Below are 17,858 nucleotides of genomic sequence, written 5' to 3'. Positions count from 1 at the left end.
CTTGATGGGGTCAGTCTGCTTATATAATGCTTACAAGCCAGTATCTGGCTGTACTGTGTACATCAAGATTTACATCCAGGTCCAAGCTGAAGGTAAATGGTGTGATGCCAGTTTTCCCAAACTCTGCTTCAAAATTTTGGAATAAATAGCAGTGATTTTGGAGAAGGTGACATGATTTGATAGAGACACTGCTTCAACTTTCTTCCTCTGCCTTAAACTGTAGACCAGCTTGCCTGTGTCAAGGTTGAATGACTTTGCCAAGGTGTCTCCAATCATGCGTGCCCGTTGCTTTTAGCAGGGAATCTAAAAACAAAGAATGCATAAAATGTGTCCTTTTTTTCCCATTTATATAATACTTTCCAACTTAAGCCAGTCCTGAATAGAGATAGCTCTCCATTTAGTCTTAATAGGCAGGATATCCGAAAGGCATGACATTGATAATGATGACAGTCATACAGCACCATACCCTATACAGGTGTATACCTACACTTGTTGGAGTAAAACAGTTCTTTGATAATGTTACTTTCAAGAGACAGCCTGCTTTCCTCCTACCCCACCCCTCTCCCAAGGCATTTTTGAAATAACAAGAATAAAATTTAAGAAGAAACAAATTTTTGCATTTCATTCACGGACTTTCCTGAAACCCATTTTTGGCCTTTAATTGATCTAGACCTTTTTATTTTCTGGGGAAGCTAGTTCCCACTCCGTGCTGTATTGCATTCATCTAAATCTTGAGTGGTAGAAAGAGCTAGAGACGACAGGTGGAATCATATCAGCCCACAGGGAGTTGTCTCTAAGGGTGATGGCTGAGAGTCGGGAGACAGATGAAGCCAAGAGAATCTGAGGAGGCACATAGGATTTTTCCAGTACAATGCATAAATAAAATAGTATCACCAATTTTTCTTCTGAAACCACCTGTGGGCCATTTACCTCCCTGAAAGAATGCCAGGATCTTCAGTGGCCATAGAACACTTTTTGAGAAACACTAATGGATCCTCTCAACCCACTTTTCTTAGTGTTTTCCTTCAGCAAATCCCATATTCTCTATTAAATTATGTACTGTCCTTAACACATTCTACATAGCCTGGAATTCTCCTTCTCTGCTTTGCTTTTACTTTTTCTTCTGCTTATAAAGCCTCCTTTCCATCTGTTTCTAACCAAGCTCCTCTTCTGCTGAGAAAAAGAATCCTTTATTTAAATTCATGTATTTATTATTGTGTATCCATCATGACACTACCTTCTACTTTGTATTGTAATTATTCAAGTAGACCTCTCTTCTACCCTCAAGGTTAAAGTCTACATTTGATTTATGTTCAGATTCCCCATAGTGCTTTTACCATAGCAGATATTTCGTTTAAGTACCAAAAACTGAAATGTTACAGAAGTTCTAAGAAGGAAGTTATAAATGTGGAATAGAATATCCAGGAGTGTAAGAGCTTGAGTTCTAAGGAGGAACTTAGGATGAAACAGATACCAAGATGAAAATTTGCTTCTCCTATTTGTGAGACCGTATAAGGAATGCGTTGTATAGTAAGACTGGATAGGTGGGGTGAGTTCAGATTATAGAGGATATTGGACACCTTGCAAACTTGTTCTGTGAAGAACCACAGAAGGTCAGTGAGCGGGAAAGTATTCTGATTAAGCCACTGGTGGTTCCAAGCCCCTTGTTCATGACTCCAAAGAAGTAGTGGCCCTTTTGATACCTGCCTTGCACTTGCAGCATCAGTAAGGGAACTAGCGTCTCCATAGACAGTAGCTGCACTTAATCCACACAGTAGCCCTGTGAGATGGGTACTAACATCTCCATTTTCCAGGATGAGGAAAGTGAAGCAAGCCAATGAGTAGCGGAGCCATACCTTTCAGTAGTTGTAAAGGTTAACTTTTATTGTAGAGGCAAAGGAGTCTGTTTTAACCAAAACCCTAGTACAAGCTTCATTTTAACTTTCTAGTATTATGAGCAGTTCTAGTATTTGAGGCAATTATGGATGAGCCCAAACTAAAACAGAAGGAAAGCCTATGAGAAAGATGAATTTAAAATACACTCTTATTCTATCAAAATTTAAACTTTCTTAAAGTGAGAAATAAATTAGTACAGTGTGAAATTTGATGTTTTTTAATGAAATCATGTTTTTTAGTAAAATAACTAATTAATATGATTGGCTGACTATTGAAAAATAATTGTAAAACTGTAAATGCTTTGTGTGTTGTGGAATGTAAAGTTACTTGGCATAATAAGTTTTTAATTCAGATTTTATCCATGTCACTGCCAACTGGAGTCAGACGTTTTATAAAACTTAACTGCTTATAGTTTTTTGAAACAGTTAAATCAATAAAACTAAAATCTAATATATATTGTGGTAGTATGAATTTCCTAGTTTGACTTCCCAGCTCTACCTGGGCAATTACTAGTTTGTAAAAGTTTCTTCAAAAAACAGTTTTTGCAATCAATACTCATTTGGGCTTTAAATTTTAAAAGTTGGATTATTTTATTTCTAGAGAATTTTTCAATATTAGTATCTTGATTTCTTTGTGTTTTTTTGTTATTTGCTATTCTAAGTGTTAATATTATTAGAGATGCAAATTAAACTGTATATGAGAACAGAATAAGGTTTTTCAGCTATTGTTTTGTAGTATTTTTAAATGGTGATTACCACTGTGGTGTTTAATTTGCGTATAACATAAAAGAATTTTATTTTCTACATGCTTTTCTAACTTTATAAGACTTAAATTATAAGCGATATGGTTAGTTAAATATGAAGTTGAAATAATGTGATTTATTTGAATATCAGATCTGTTTCCATAAAGCTTAAGGATAAATTTTAAAATTATGTAGCCTGGAAAATATGCTGTCATACTTACGTTGAGACATGCATAAAATTGCATTTTGTTTTTCTCTGTCCGGTGTCTGTAGAAGTCAGTATAACCAACATTTAATTTTACTGTTTACTGAAACCTTGTGTCAAATTACATAATGAAATCAGATTTTATTTCAGTTTTCTAATTAACATACTAATTTTGAATTTAGAATCCCGGAACCGCTCATCCTTATGATAGTGGCCACATAGCAATGACCTACACTGGCCTTTCATGCCTAGTTATTCTTGGAGACGACCTAAGCCGAGTAAATAAAGAAGCTTGCTTAGCAGGCTTGAGAGCCCTTCAGCTAGAAGATGGAAGGTATGGGTCATTCTGTGTTACTTGTCTTTTTTCTTTTTTTTTTTAAGAAAAATCTTTTGGAACTAAAAATGGATATAGTATACTAGAACTGTAGAGTTTATCATAAAGTCTTACTAGCACCACCTAAAGTTCACTATATACATATGCTTTAAGTGCCTAGTCAATTAAAGATTTCTTATATGAATGCAAATAAAAATAATCACAGTAGCAGAACTTCATTCTTTCTATTGTCATTTCTTTTTTTTTAAAAGGAGACAGTATATCCATAAATAAATGGTTGAATAATTTCAAGATTAGAATCTACTTTAATTTACCTTCTGAGTTAAAAATGGGTATTTTGAAGCAGACATACATTTAGTCTAAACTGTTAACGCCTTAAGACATAATGATAGAGGAGAAAGAGATGAACATTGAATATTATATTATAACTAGTGTAGGTAGTTTCCATGACATTTTTAAAGAATACAAAATGAAGTTAGTGAGTTCATTAATGTATGATGGTTTGAATGGTATGTCTTAAAAAAAAAGAATCTTAGAGTTTTAAGGTAAACATTTTTTAAGTCTAGGAAGTGATAAAGCAATAGTGATGCTGTCTAACAAAAAGACTTTGCAAACAAATCCTGCTGTGTTGTTAATATCTGTACTCCGTCTACTTTTGTCTCTATTTTCCCGTTAGGATTTTAAAAATACTGCTCTCGATGAGGGGAGAATTAATGGAAACATACAAGATAAATTGACATTAATTGGAAATACTGTAAAGCTGTTTTTGTTACTGTATTTACCTAAGCCAGTACATGTGACTAATTTCTCAATATTTCATTATGGTCTTTGGTTACTGCTATCTTATCTTTGTTTATAAATAAAAGAGTAGATATGAAACACAGGCTATTATATAACTTCTCTAAAACTAATTACATAGGTGAAAATTAAAACCATATGATCTATTAAGTAATGGTTATCTGTATATGTACATTAAGAAGAAATTTCATATAAGTGAAACTTGAGCTTGAGAATTTCTTACTACCCAATAGTTTCCAGGTTTTACCTGCTACTCTTTCAGCCACTGATTCTCAAGCCAATGTGCCACAGCTTTCCATGGCTGAGAGCAAATAAACTTACTCTAGGTAGCTTCTGGGAAAGGGTAACTGTGGTAGTGTGTAAAGCTACCCAGAAATCAGAACTTTGGGATAGAGTAATGATTTAGAGATAATTTTATATAATTCAAGTTAATAGTCCTATTCTTTGTGGAATCATATAGTATGTGGTTTTTAAATCCATATTTAGTGATAGATTTTTCTGTGAGTAAAGACATGAAGTAGGTGTTTCTAACCAACCCCCTGCAAAAAATAAATTATAGTACAGTGTTAATAGTAAATCCTTATTGTTACTACTTTCAGTTTTTGTGCAGTACCTGAAGGCAGTGAAAATGACATGCGATTTGTATACTGTGCTTCCTGTATTTGCTATATGCTCAACAACTGGTCCGGCATGGATATGAAAAAAGCCATCAGCTATATTAGAAGAAGTATGGTGAGTTATGTTGATAAATTGACTCTTTGTTTCAGGTTATTATTGCTCACATATGAGGGCTGTGGCATGCCTCGTCTCTTCCAGCAAGAATTTTGAAGTAAGGGTAATAAGATTGCTTTCTGGGTACCTTGTGTGTTGGAATAGCCATAAAAAAAATCTTCGAGGGTATTGACCCTTTAGCTGTTAAATTTTAAATGTAATCTGATTGTATCCAAAGAAACAATGTCTTTATGAGAAAGAGATTGATCAGCCTTAGAAGCAAAAAATAGTAAAACTCAAGGATAAATGTTGATAGCCTGTCCTAGTAGGGGTCAGTGGGAAATCGGTAGATTTTTGGGTCACTTTTGGTTTCTTAATACTTTGTGTGTGTGTGTGTCTGTGTTTTAAATCTAAAGTTTATTTTAAGGAGAATATCAAGTAGAAATGTTATTCTTTCACACAATACAATTTAGTCTTTTTATTGACAATAGTAGGGAAAGCTTAGTTTAGTTTTAATCAGAAATATCCTTTGCCCTGCTTGTTAGTCTCATATAAAACTGGAGAAATGGAAGTACTGCCTCCCAGTTTTATTTTACTTCATAAATATGAAATTTTTATTTTTTAGATTAAAATATTTTAGGCTGTTAATTCAACTTTTACTAGTGAGTGTTTCAAAATGAAAATGTAAATGTAGGTTCTTAGAGAAATGGAATTATTTTTAATTGAATTGTGAATGTGAATTAGGTTTTGTAGGATCTACAGTAGCACAAATTTTTAAAAGCCTGTGGAGGCAGAAAAAACAAACCTTTAAAAGAATTTTAAGAGGAAAGGAGGGGGGAGGGTACAGCCCAGTGTTAGAGCATATGCTTAGCGTGCACAAGATCCTAGGTTCAGACCCCAGTATCTCCATTTTAAAAGGTCAGGAGGAGGAGATTTATGCTATATTCCAAGGTGGGTGATACGCATTTTGACATGAGTACTACAAAAATAATACCATATTCTTCTCAGTGCATTGTATTTGGAGGTACAACATGTTGATTTGCCCTATTATTGGTGATGTTAACTTTGATCTCTTGGTTAAGTCGGTGTATGCCAGATTTTTCTCTGTAAAGTTAGCATTTTTCTCTTTGTAATTATTCAGTATCTTGTGTTGAAATATCTGGAGACTTTGTAAATATCCTGTCCCTCATCAAACTTTTATCCACTAGTGTTAGTATGAGTTAATGATTCTACAGCTCTATCATTCCTTTTATAATTATCAGTTAAAATTCTACTGTTAGAAAAAGGTATCCCTCACCTTTATGTATTTATTTATTTTATTTAAACATGGACTCTAGATTCCTGTTTTATTCAATGGGTTATTATCTGTTATTATCATTATTTATTTTGATGCTGTCCCAGATTCAGCCAGCAAGAACCCCCTCATGCAAGCTCTTGTGCCCTTTTATATGTCCCCTACATTCTTTGAGCACCTCCTTGCTTTCTGAATAGTCAAGGTTCGTATTTTACCTTCCCAACCTCAGATCTGAAATCAGTCATTTCTTCAAGGAGTTCTGATGCTTTCTTATTGAAGGGTGGTGTTTAGAAAGTAGGATTTGGGCACAAGATGTACTCATTGGTACTGGAATATCGTTGCTTCCAGCCCTTCTCTCAGCAGCAGAGCTAGGAAATGTATGTATGTATGTATACACAGACATCCACCTTACACACTTACACATATCTCTATCTGTATCTGTCTATCAAAAGCCATGAGTTCATACCAATACCTCAAATTTTAATTCAGCACCACAGGGTTCATTTTAACCTTCCTCTTTCCATTTGTGACTCCCTTCTCTGACAGTGACAGACCTGGCTCCTGTGATCCAGAATGCATTGGTTCTTTTTGTTTAGAGCCTGAGGATATGTAGTCAAAATGATTTAACAAACAATTACTTCTTTTATTCCCTCCACCATTGCCCCCACCCCACCTTTACTATTTTTATATTATTTATTTGAAATAAAGTTCTTTATTTGTTTCTGTTTAGATTCTATTTTAGAATCCCTCCCCAACTTTGTTGATTTTATTTACTTAATATGTGAAATATTAACTTTGTTCTGAAAGTTATAACTGTACAAAAAGTTACATTCAGAGATGTGTAACTCGCAGGGGTTTCCTGTTCCTTCTGTCTCCACCTCTTTTCCTAACTTCCATGTTTACCACCTCGTTCCCATTCACTCTGTAGGTAAGCATCCTCATTAGTTTTTGTTTGGTCCTTTCTGTACTTCTTTTTGATGAATAGATATGTATATTTTTATTTCTACTCCTTTCTTGCCCAAAAGAGTACTTTTTTCAGTTTGCTTTTTTCACTTAACAACATAGCTTGAAAACCATTCTGTATCAGGTCATAGAGATTTTCCTCATTCTTTTTTTTTTTTTAAGTTTCATAGTACTCCATAGTGTGCACAGGGCATAGTTTTTTCAACTGTTCTATGTATAGGGTAAATATTTTCTAAATACAAACTGTTGAAATTAATAACCTTCTGCATATGTGCTTATATATTGTTGGAAATATATCTTCAGAATAAGTTCCTAACAGTGGAATCGCTTGATCAAAAGGTAAATGTATACATAAATTTATGGGATATTGCCCATTTTCTCTCCAAAAAGTGTGGACCAGTTTATATTCCCACGAGCGTATGAAAGTGCCTGTGTCCACACAGTCTCACCAATAGAACGTGCTGTCACACTACTTTTATTTTTACCAATCTAGTGAGTGAAAAATGATATCTCAGCATGTTTTTAATTTGCATTTATTTTATTAGGAGTGAGATTGAGCATTTTCTTAACTCTAAGACTATCCAAAGCACAGCCACAGGCCAGATTTGGCCTGCAGTCCCCAGTTTGCTGATCTCTACCTACAGTCCATTAGTTTGCCTTTTCCTTTAGGTATTCCAATTTTGTGTGTGTTCTTTTTTTGCTTATCTTTCATTTCAGCCACTTTCTCTTTGACACTCTTTACTTCTTTGTCTCATTTTTATTCTTTTGGCTATTTTCAGTCTTTCTTAAATGTCCCTTATTGTCTTTATTTGAAATCATTTAACTCTTTATTTCTTCCTACTGCTTGTCCTTTTCATTTTCTGATCTTAAATTTTCTTTTCATATCACCAAATGCTTACTTGAGGATATGTAATTGAGTTTGGGGTGCTGTATTGCAGTTTTCCTTTGCTTTATCACCATTTTTTAGAGGTGGCGGCAGATTTTCGTATACTGAAATGTTTGCATTCTGGTTGCTGTTTTTTCATCTCAGAGGTATTTTGTATAGATTTGTCTTTTTCTGTTTACTCATTTAGGGATTTTTTTTTTCTTACAAGAATTCCTAGTTTAAGAGTACCCTCTTTTCAATACAGAGAAATACAGTATCATTCTCTTTAATGAGTCTCTTTTTGTTTGTTTGTTTAGTGATGGGGGAAATGTTGTGAGTTGTGTGATTTCCTGGTAGGAGAGAGCTCTGATCTTTTTTTGTTTCCTGGGTCTTTAAATTTTGCTCTTTTGAATTTTCCTTTGTCATCTGATCTCCATAGGGCCCTTCTCCCTTCCTTTATAAATGTCTTGATCAGAGTTATGCCTTCTGAATGCTGTGCCCTTGACTTACACATTCTCTTAAGTCTCTTCCCTGTAGTCAGTGCTGTGTTACAGAAGTCCTTCAGTACAGGCAGTCCTCGCTTTGCATGGTATCGCTAATTGAAATGATGATCATGCAGGCTGAAATGATGCAAAGTGATCTTAATCATGACCAATGGGAAGAATTACAATTGTGATTTTTATAGTTTTTTGCCAAAACATTAAAAATTCTTTTACTGTCAATTATAAATGTATAGAAATTTTTTAATGGTAAAACCAATATTTGTTTATTAGTACACTGAATTTAAAACATTAGCAGTATTGAAAGTTAAAATGTTTTCTTTGTAAAAAATGTATGAAGAGTTGTTTGAATAGTGCTCTTTACCTTCTCATTATATAACTTATGATATGGAGCAAGCATCTTTCTGTCTTGGTAAATGATCATACTCCTTTTTAAGTTTGTATCAGCTTCCAATATTTTGTCCTTTGCATTTTCATTGTTGTGAAGTGTCTATGAGAGTTCCTTTTATGTGAAGTTTTTGCCAGCATCACTTCTCTAGAACATCTTCATCCTTTTCATCACAACCTCATTCATCTAGATATTTCATCTTCACTTAATTTTTCTGAATCCATGTCTAGTCTCAAACAGCCAGCACTGTCATGATAGCTATCTCTTCTATTACTGTTTGATCTCAGTTTCACTTTCATTGTTACTGCTTTTCATTTCTTCATTGCACTTATGTCTTTGGTGGCCAGTCTCCTTTTTTTGGTTATGCCTTTGCGTGACACATCACATGGGTTGATCACTAAGAGACAGAGACAGTACAACCACATACCTTGCTGTCTGTGTATGAACTAAGTGACATGTGCAGTGACCAGTTGAAAAAGGTTACGTGATTAGTCACTGATCATGAAACACAGCTATTATTTATGTAGTGATTTGTGCACTGAGGAGCTAGCAGCGAGTTTATACTCAATGCGATTGCTCACAGTTAATATACTGTTATTAATGAAATTCTAACCATATTGTGTTATTTAAGCCATGGTACCTGGAATTTGTGTATATTGGAACTGTGCAGAGCAAGGATTGCCTGTATTTCACACTTAGGGTGGACTTTCTCTTTGAGCCAGTGATTTTAGATAATGTTAGACCTGCCATTAGCTCCCTTCCTCCCTCTTCCTCACGATTTTTAGTTCCCTCCTCTCTCTTGCTCACGATTTTTCATAGATTGCCCTTGTTCTCTGCAGAAGTGTGTCAGGAGTGTGAGAGACAGCTTGCTGGGATTTGCTGTTTCTTTTTCTATAGACAGGTAGTTTGAAGCTTGCGCATGTCTTTTAGCTTCGTTGCTGAGGTTTCAGTTTTGTATAGTTGTGTTGTTCTTACCCTGTTTTGATTTTGTGGGATATGTAGGGAGATTCGAATTTAGGCAGGCACCATTATCCTCGGCTGCCCAAAAGCCTCAGAATAATTTGTTTTGTGTTTATAATGTTATATGAGTATAAAATTACATTTTCCTTAAACTCATACATTCTTACAAGTGGGAGAGGAATAAGGGTTGGGGCTTTTTATTATGTAGAAATTAAATATGTAGGTGCCACCTTTGAACAATCCGTTCTCAGAATGTGCCTAGTGTATGCATTTACTGATTTGGCTTAGTGAATACAAAATCAGGTACTTGAAAATGCCTTAAAAAAAAAAAAAACAAGAAAGAAAAGAAAAAAGAAAATGCCTAGATCTACTTCATTGTAGGAAGGAGTGCATATCTGAAAGATACAAAGGAGAAATAAAATTAGATCAAGAGACAGAAAATTAGCATAATGACAACTTATTTATTTATTATTATTTTCCTTTTAAACTGAACATGCTTTTCTTTTTCAGTCCTATGACAATGGCTTGGCGCAAGGAGCTGGACTTGAGTCTCATGGTAAGGCACCTTAAAATAAATGGACACGTAGTTTCTTTTGTTCCTTTAAATAACATCACGGTATCTTCAACATGTAGGACCTAGAAGTTTATCTCAACCCTTGGTACACCCTGATTATCTTCTTTCCTACGTCTCTCTTTTGACACTGTTATGCCAACTTGAGGCTTTTCTAGGTCAGTAACCATTCAGAGATTATTCAGACCAGAATGTTCAAGTGGTATTTTCTAGTGATCTTTTCAACTGTTAGCTGCATGAAAACATCTTGATTTAAGATATAATTATCCTAAGTCATAGTTATGAAATATTTTGCTGCATAGCATATGTTCACGAAGTACATTCTCTCCTTTCAAAATTTTCCTCACTTTTGGCAGAACCATAAGAGTGAGTGATAGTTTGTCAGCACATCAATAGCCTGAACTTGTTCAAGTGGAATATATTTATGTAAAAGTAAATACACTTCTGTGCTCCTTTTTTAATAAGCAAGAGCCCAGATCAAGGAGGATGTCTGAGTGAACTCGTTTCCTTTGTGCTCACCTGTTGTGTCCATCCCTTGCTAGCACATAGAGTGGAAAAAACACATCAGTATTCAGGTCTCATCTCTGACACTAGCTGTGTGACTTGGCTCATCACTTAATCTCTCTGAGGATTTCCTCATTAACAGTAGAAATAATTATATCCTTCTTTAAGATTATTGATAGGATTAAGGTGACAGATCAAGAAATATGAGGGAAGGTGGTTTGTATAAAAAAATTTTTATCATATATTTCATGTACTTCCCCTGGGACCTGTCCTTTCCAGTATCTTCAATCTCTCTCTCTCTCTCATTTTCACTCCCTCCTTTGATGTTATTTGTAGAATGTATATGTCACTAAGGAGCTATAGAGGACTCTTGATTTTCCTCTGAAGCCATACTATAATTAGGACATCTTAATTCTAGTATGTGCCTGAGTCTTTGTGAGATCAGGGATGACATTAGCAATTATGTCAGTGGTCATCACCACTTGGTAAGGAGTTGCACAAATTGGAAATCGGGCATCTATGAGACTTCAGAGAAGACAGGGTCTGCTGCACGGTGTTGTAAAGGATGTTAATGGGCACGCTGGCTGAGGAGACACTAGTGCGGGAGACCTGTGGAACACACTGTTGTTCCCCAGAAAATGGGATTATGTTCTCTGGGATACGAGACAGAAAGGGTCACTCAAACATGCTATTGTCTTATGGGAAAAAATCTTGCTAAGTCACACAAGTAGTGATTTTGAGTCAGTATGACTTGAGGAGGATTGCACCCATCGAGATCATCATTGATGGACTGTGATTCATACCAAAAAGCTTGCATCCTCCTTTTACTGCTCTTTTTGGCTTGGTACGTTTAAGGTCTAAAGCCCTAGAGGAGGACTTCCTACTCAGGGTGCCACAGACACGGTGTTCTGCAGATGGGTTATAGACACACCAAGCTATTGCTCCCTCAGTCCTTGGAGCAGCCAAGACCTGGGTGTCTAGAACTCCTGTTTCGGTGACTTCTGGCCAGGAGCACAGTGGTGTGCCCTACAAATGTCAGACATTTTAATGTTCTCATGTGCTGTGAGGCTAGACTGAAAAGTACTGTTCTAGAAGACTGGTATAGCCTCTCTTCCCTGTCTTACCTTATCACTCTCCACAATGGCAAGAGAAACCTCTTTCTAAAAAGTAGTCCTACAGTTTGGGCACCCTGTGAAATCGCTGTATTCTCCTTTTCTCTGCTTTTATTGTTCATGTTTTTTTAGAATAGTGGTCCAGGTATACTATTTGCCCTTCTACACAAATGGCTTATTCTTTAATTTTTCCATGTAAGCTTTAGAAACTTAAATGAAATTTCTCTTTTGAAGTCATGAATGATTGGCATTTCAAATCTGTTATCTTTTCTCTCACCCCTCATCCTCTGTTTATTACAGCATTTGAAACTGTTAGCCTCTCCCCCTTCTTTCTTAAAACATCACATTCCTCTTGTCCTGTTTCCTGACAAGTTGTTTCTGGTTCCTTTGCCATTTTTATTTCTTCCTCTCACCTCTTTACCTTAGTCCAACTTTTCTTCTTTTCTTTGGATCATTCATCTTTCTAAATACCAGGACTCTCTAGAAGGAATACCTTCTACATAGAATCCTTCACCCCTCTTCCTGGCATACACCTGGCTTCATTTCCATCCTCAGGTATTGGCTTAAATGATATTTTTGGATAATCCTATTTAAAATTGCAAACCATCCACAAATGCACCTATTACAAACCAACCGCATACACATCCTGCATTCCCTGTCCCCCTTTCTGGCTTTATTTTTCTCCGTATCACGTACATTTTACTTATTTGTTTATTGTCTGTCTCCACATAATGTATGCCTCATGAGAACGGGGGTTGTGGCCTCTTTTATTCACTATTGCATTCCGCACACCTGTAACATGTGGCACATAGTTGAATGAACTAATAGATGGTTCTCTGTCAATCATCCCAAGATGGCACCCAAACTTTGTTTCTGTATCTGTACTGTTGCTTCTGAGTTGCATATACCCTTTCCATGTGCTTGCCAGGCACATCCACTTTGTTATCACTGCAGCCTCTCAAGCTGCACATTTTTTAAAACCATCGTTCTCTTTCCTTCCTCCCAAGCCTGTTTTTCCTGTTTAGGAATGTGAAACTATTACTACCAGATCTACTGATTTTTTCAGGAAAGCCAGAAATCCAGAATTTGGGGTATTTAATCTCCTATTCTGTTTTTTTTTTGTTGTTGTTCTTAATTTGCCAGTCATACCAGTCCTCCATGGTCACCAGTTTATAATCTTTTACAGACTAAAAGGAAAAAGAATTTATTAAGCAGATGCTCTGTGCCAGCTACCATTTAGTCTCATTTAATTTTAACACTAGCCCTCTGAGAGTAGACATCTTTGTATTAGTCAGGTTCAGTCAGAAGCAAAGTCATCATGAATATGCAAGAATAGGAATTTTTTATAGGAGTAAGATTTTACGTGGTTGTGGAAGAAGGTGGAGAAGTAAAGGCTTAAAAAGGGTAGTTGGTAGATCAGGGAAAAGTCACTGGCGGGCTCTCCAGAAGCACTGCCACAGGTGGACAAGTGAGACCTTGCAGTAGAATCTGGAGAGCCAGGCCCATCCAGCTGCCAGAATGTGACTGGAGGGCTCTTACTCCTGCATCCATTTGTGGGTCTGGTGTCACTAGAGCCAGAAATAAAAAGAGCTTGGATTCAAAGTACATGGGAGAATAAGGGCAAGCTGGAGTGTACCAGAACCTCTGCCCTTGTGTCTTACCTGCTCTCACCACAGCCAGGGCACTGGCTGCTCCTTCACTTCCACCCTGCAGATCTCACACAGATTTCTCTAACTTCAGACCATGTGAGGAAGGGGATTCTGGGAAACAGTTCTAGCTTAGCCAAGTTAACACGGTACAGAACTGCCACAGTAATTATTACAGTTTCACTCAGAGTGGTTAAGTAACTTACCTCGTAGACTCACATATCAGGTAAGTGTCATAACCCTCTTGAAACCCTGTGCTTGCTCAGCAGTGCCATTCCCCCCACACTTGAATCGCTTAGTGTAGTTCTCCATGACCCAGTGCCAGCCTTGCTTTGCGGACGCACATGTGAGAGATCCCTTCCCTGCGCTCTAGGCCGCAGAGAAAATGTTTTCTCTACACGTTCTTAGCTGCCTTTTCACCACTGGACTTCACTGATACTCTGTTTCCTTTACCTGAGATGCTTCCCTTTCACCTGCTTCTCTTCATTTACCTTTTCTTAATCTTTAAATTTTACCCATCTATGTGTGGTTCTGCTGTCAATTTGTAAAATCTTTCATCTCTTGTCCCCTCCAGCCCTATGTAATTTCTCCCTTTTCTATGTTCTCATAATCTTTGGTTCATACCATTTACCTCTGTTTACCTTATCTTCTCTGCTGGGTTGTAAGCTGATCGTGTCTTACTTTTGTCTTACTCCATATGCCCTTGAACACTGTAGTTGTTCAGTAAATATTCGATGAATTGGTTATCTTATATTCCACTCTGCATCCCTCAGCTGAGGAGGCTGAATTTAGAATGTGTACCTCTTCTACAGTTTGATATCAATCAAATTTCATCATATGCTTTTCTTACTAATTCTGCAGTCTAACTGGTATTTAATATACTGTTTTCTTTTTCTTTTTAATTCATTTACTCTTCTCCAACTACTCCTTAGCCTGGAGCCCATTTGTCATGAAAACTAAATGGATACATTGTACCCTTCTAGGCACTGATTTATCAAATGTTATGATTCTGTTCATTCTAGTGATTCTCTTATGATACACAGTTTTAGGGTAAAATGTTCATATGGTTTGGAAGAATTAGATTTTCCTACTCTGCTTCCATAGTCACATCGCCTCTTTGACTGTAGTTTAATTTCACTTTGCCCCTCTCTTATAAGAACACCTGTGATTACATTTAGGGCGCGTCCCATCCAGGATAATCTTGCCTTCTCAAGATCTTTAACCTCCATCACAGAGTCGCTTTCGCTGTATAAGGTTAACATGCCCATGTTCCAGGGATTAGGACTTGGATATTGTTGAGGGGCATTATTCACTGTACCATAGCGAGCATGGATATGTATTGTACATCTACTTACAGATACAGTGTTCTGCTCCACACCCCCACCTCACACACATGCACACTTTCCTTTTCCCCTTGCTAAAATTTTTCTTCCTTAAATTTCTTAAGCTGACTGCATGTAAGCTTCTGGTTTATATTATATGTGAAAATTAGTAGCTTTAGGTAGTTGGAACCTCCAAGTTCATAAGCTATACACTGTCTTTAAGGGAATTAAAATCCGACTCAGGCGATAGAGTAGTAAAAAGGAAGTAGTAGTTCTAAATTTTGGTTTCAACTCTCCCACTAACCATGTAATTTTGAACAAGTTTCTTAATCTTCCCAAGTCTTACTTTTTTTTCATTAAAAAATGGTTGTTATAGCTTTAAATTATTTAAATTTTTTTGTTTCATCAAATTAGTATTGAAGACTTCATTGTTTAGTGGTTATTTAAAAATTATAATTGCTTGTCTTTTCATTTTACTTTTATTTTACTATTTTCTAGAATTATTTAACCCTTTTTTTCTCTTCAGTCATTTTTGTATTATTTTCCCAGGCATCTAATAAGTTTAAAGTATTGTGTGGTTTTAATTAACAGGAGGATCAACTTTTTGTGGCATTGCATCACTGTGCCTGATGGGTAAACTAGAAGAAGTTTTTTCAGAAAAAGAATTGAACAGGATAAAGAGGTGGTGTATAATGAGGCAACAAAATGGTTATCACGGAAGACCTAATAAGCCTGTTGACACCTGTTATTCTTTTTGGGTGGGAGCAACTTTAAAGGTAAGTGAAATAATAAAAATGAGAAACCTTTACTCTTTATTAATAAAAACTGTGCTTAAAGGGTTTGGTCTTTGTAATGTTCATTTAATATTGTGAAGTTTAGACTACAAAATTTTTCCTGTTGCTCTGGCAAAGTTAGTCTTTGTGTGGTTTCTCCCCAGAATTCAATTATCTGTTGTACTACTTGAAAATTTCAATTCTTAAAAAACTCCAGTGTCTCAGAACCTTTGTGAGAAAGTAGGCATAATGTCAAAAAAAACTTGTAACTGAAACTGATCAGTAGTCCTTCTAGAGCAGAGATATGTCTGAACATACCAGTAAAGGATTTATGGGAAGATACTAATCTTAAAAGATAATCCATGGATCATTCCTTTAAAAACCATTTAAGGTTTTTGGTTTTTTAATAATTTATTTGTGTGAGCCTTCTGGAATGTATTGATTAATATGTTCCTACATTTTCCTTATCTACCTTTTGATATACCTAATTCTAATTCTATAAGGTTTCTAGCCACTGAGTACCCACAAGTCTTCCCACATCTTAAAATTGCCTTTTTACCTTTAAAAAGTATCACTTAGTTCTAATATTCTGGAATCTAACAAAAGTCTGTATTCCTCTATATAGTATTCTAATTTTTTTCTCTTTAACAAAATTCATACATGTGGTTGAAATAAACTGGGAAAATAGAATGATTTGAAATGATAGCAGTAGCCTCTGTCTCTTCTCTTACTTCCAATGCCATTCCTCAAGGGCACCATTTTAATTTTTGGTTTAATTATGGAAAGTTTCAAAAATACTCTAAAGAAGAGAGAATAGTGTTTAATGAACCCCTATATGTTCATCAACCAGTCTCAACAGTTTTCATCCCAAAGTCAACCTTCGTTCATCCATACACCTACTCACTTCCCTTCCCTTCACTGTATTATTTTAAGGCAAATCCCAGACATCATTTTTTACATTATCTGGAAATTCTTCAGTATAATCACTAAATGAAAATAGTTTTTTAAAAAATGGAACTATAATATTGTTATCTCATCTAAAAAACCAGCCATAGCAAGTCAGGATGGTATATAATTCCTATTGCATCATATCAAGAGGCGTATAATATAATCTCTAATTGTCTTTTCTTTTATCAAATAGTTATCAAAACTGATTTGTCTGTTGTAATGTTTTCCACCAGCTTTTTAAAAAAAATAGATTTTGGTGAAAATCTATGTATAATGTAATATCAGTTAAACTATTTGTAACTGTACAGTTCACAGTGTTGTGTATCTGTTACCACTGTCTATACCCCAAATGTTTTCATCATCCTCAACATAAACTCTACTTGTTAAACAGTAACTCCCCATTCTCACATCCCTCCCAGACTACATGGTAACCTCTGCTCTACTTTATGGTCTGTAAATTTACCTATACTAGGTACATTGTATAAGTAGAGTCATACAATATGTGTCCTTCTGTGTCTGGCTTATTTCATTTAGCGTAATGTTCTCAAGGTCCATCCATACTCTCATATACATCAAAATTCCACTCCTTTTTATGGTTTAGTAATGCTCTAATGTAATAGTATATATAGTAATGTGTATACCAATTTGGTTTATTCATTCATCTGCTGATGAACGCTTGGCTTATTTCTACCTTTTGGCTATTGTGAATAAGGTAGCTATGAACATTGATGTAAAATAAATATCTGTTTAAGTCTCTGTTTTCATTTCTTCTGGATAATTACCTAGGAGAGGAATTGCTGGATTATATAGTAGTTCTGTGTTCAACTTTTTGAGGAACCACCAAACTGTCTTCCACAGTGGCTGTACCATTTTACATTCCCACTAGCAATGTATAAGAGTTCCAATTTCTCTACATCCTTACCAGTACTTGTTTTTTGTTGTTTTTTTTTTTATAATAGCCATTCTAATAGGTATGAGATGGTATCTCATTGGTTTTGATTTGCCCTTCCCTAATGATTAGGGATACTGAGCATCTTTTGATGTGCATATTGACCATCTTCTTTGGAGAAATATCCAGTTTATCTATTTTTTCTTTTGTTGGCCATGCTTTTGGTTGTTATCCCATGAAATTGTTGCAAAACCCAATGTCATGAAGATTTTCCCCAATGTTTTCTTCCAACAGTTTTATAGTTTTAGCTCTTAAGTTTAGGTCTTTGATCCACTTCGAGTTAATTTTTATAGATGGTATAAAACAAGGGCTTCAGCTTCATTCTTTTGCATGTGAACATTCAGCTCTCCCAGTACCATTTTTGTAAAGACAGTCTG

At 35.7% G+C, this 17,858-nt stretch overlaps 1 protein-coding gene across 1 annotated transcript in view; it reads left to right on the top strand.

The window, feature by feature from the left end:
* PGGT1B (protein geranylgeranyltransferase type I subunit beta) overlaps positions 1-17,858 on the top strand; it is a 42,921-nt gene that overhangs the window by 17,845 nt on the left and 7,218 nt on the right. The window contains exons 4-7 of the mRNA XM_010971506.3: positions 3,026-3,177; positions 4,575-4,707; positions 10,167-10,212; positions 15,403-15,587. Coding sequence (XP_010969808.1) covers positions 3,026-3,177; positions 4,575-4,707; positions 10,167-10,212; positions 15,403-15,587 — 516 coding nt within the window. The remainder of the gene's footprint in view (positions 1-3,025; positions 3,178-4,574; positions 4,708-10,166; positions 10,213-15,402; positions 15,588-17,858) is intronic.

Source organism: Camelus bactrianus, chromosome 3, assembly GCF_048773025.1.
Source record: "Camelus bactrianus isolate YW-2024 breed Bactrian camel chromosome 3, ASM4877302v1, whole genome shotgun sequence".
In the NCBI taxonomy this organism is placed as follows: Eukaryota; Metazoa; Chordata; class Mammalia; order Artiodactyla; family Camelidae; genus Camelus; species Camelus bactrianus.
Note: the sequence above shows the minus strand (reverse complement) of the source record. Positions and strands in the feature narration are given on the sequence as shown.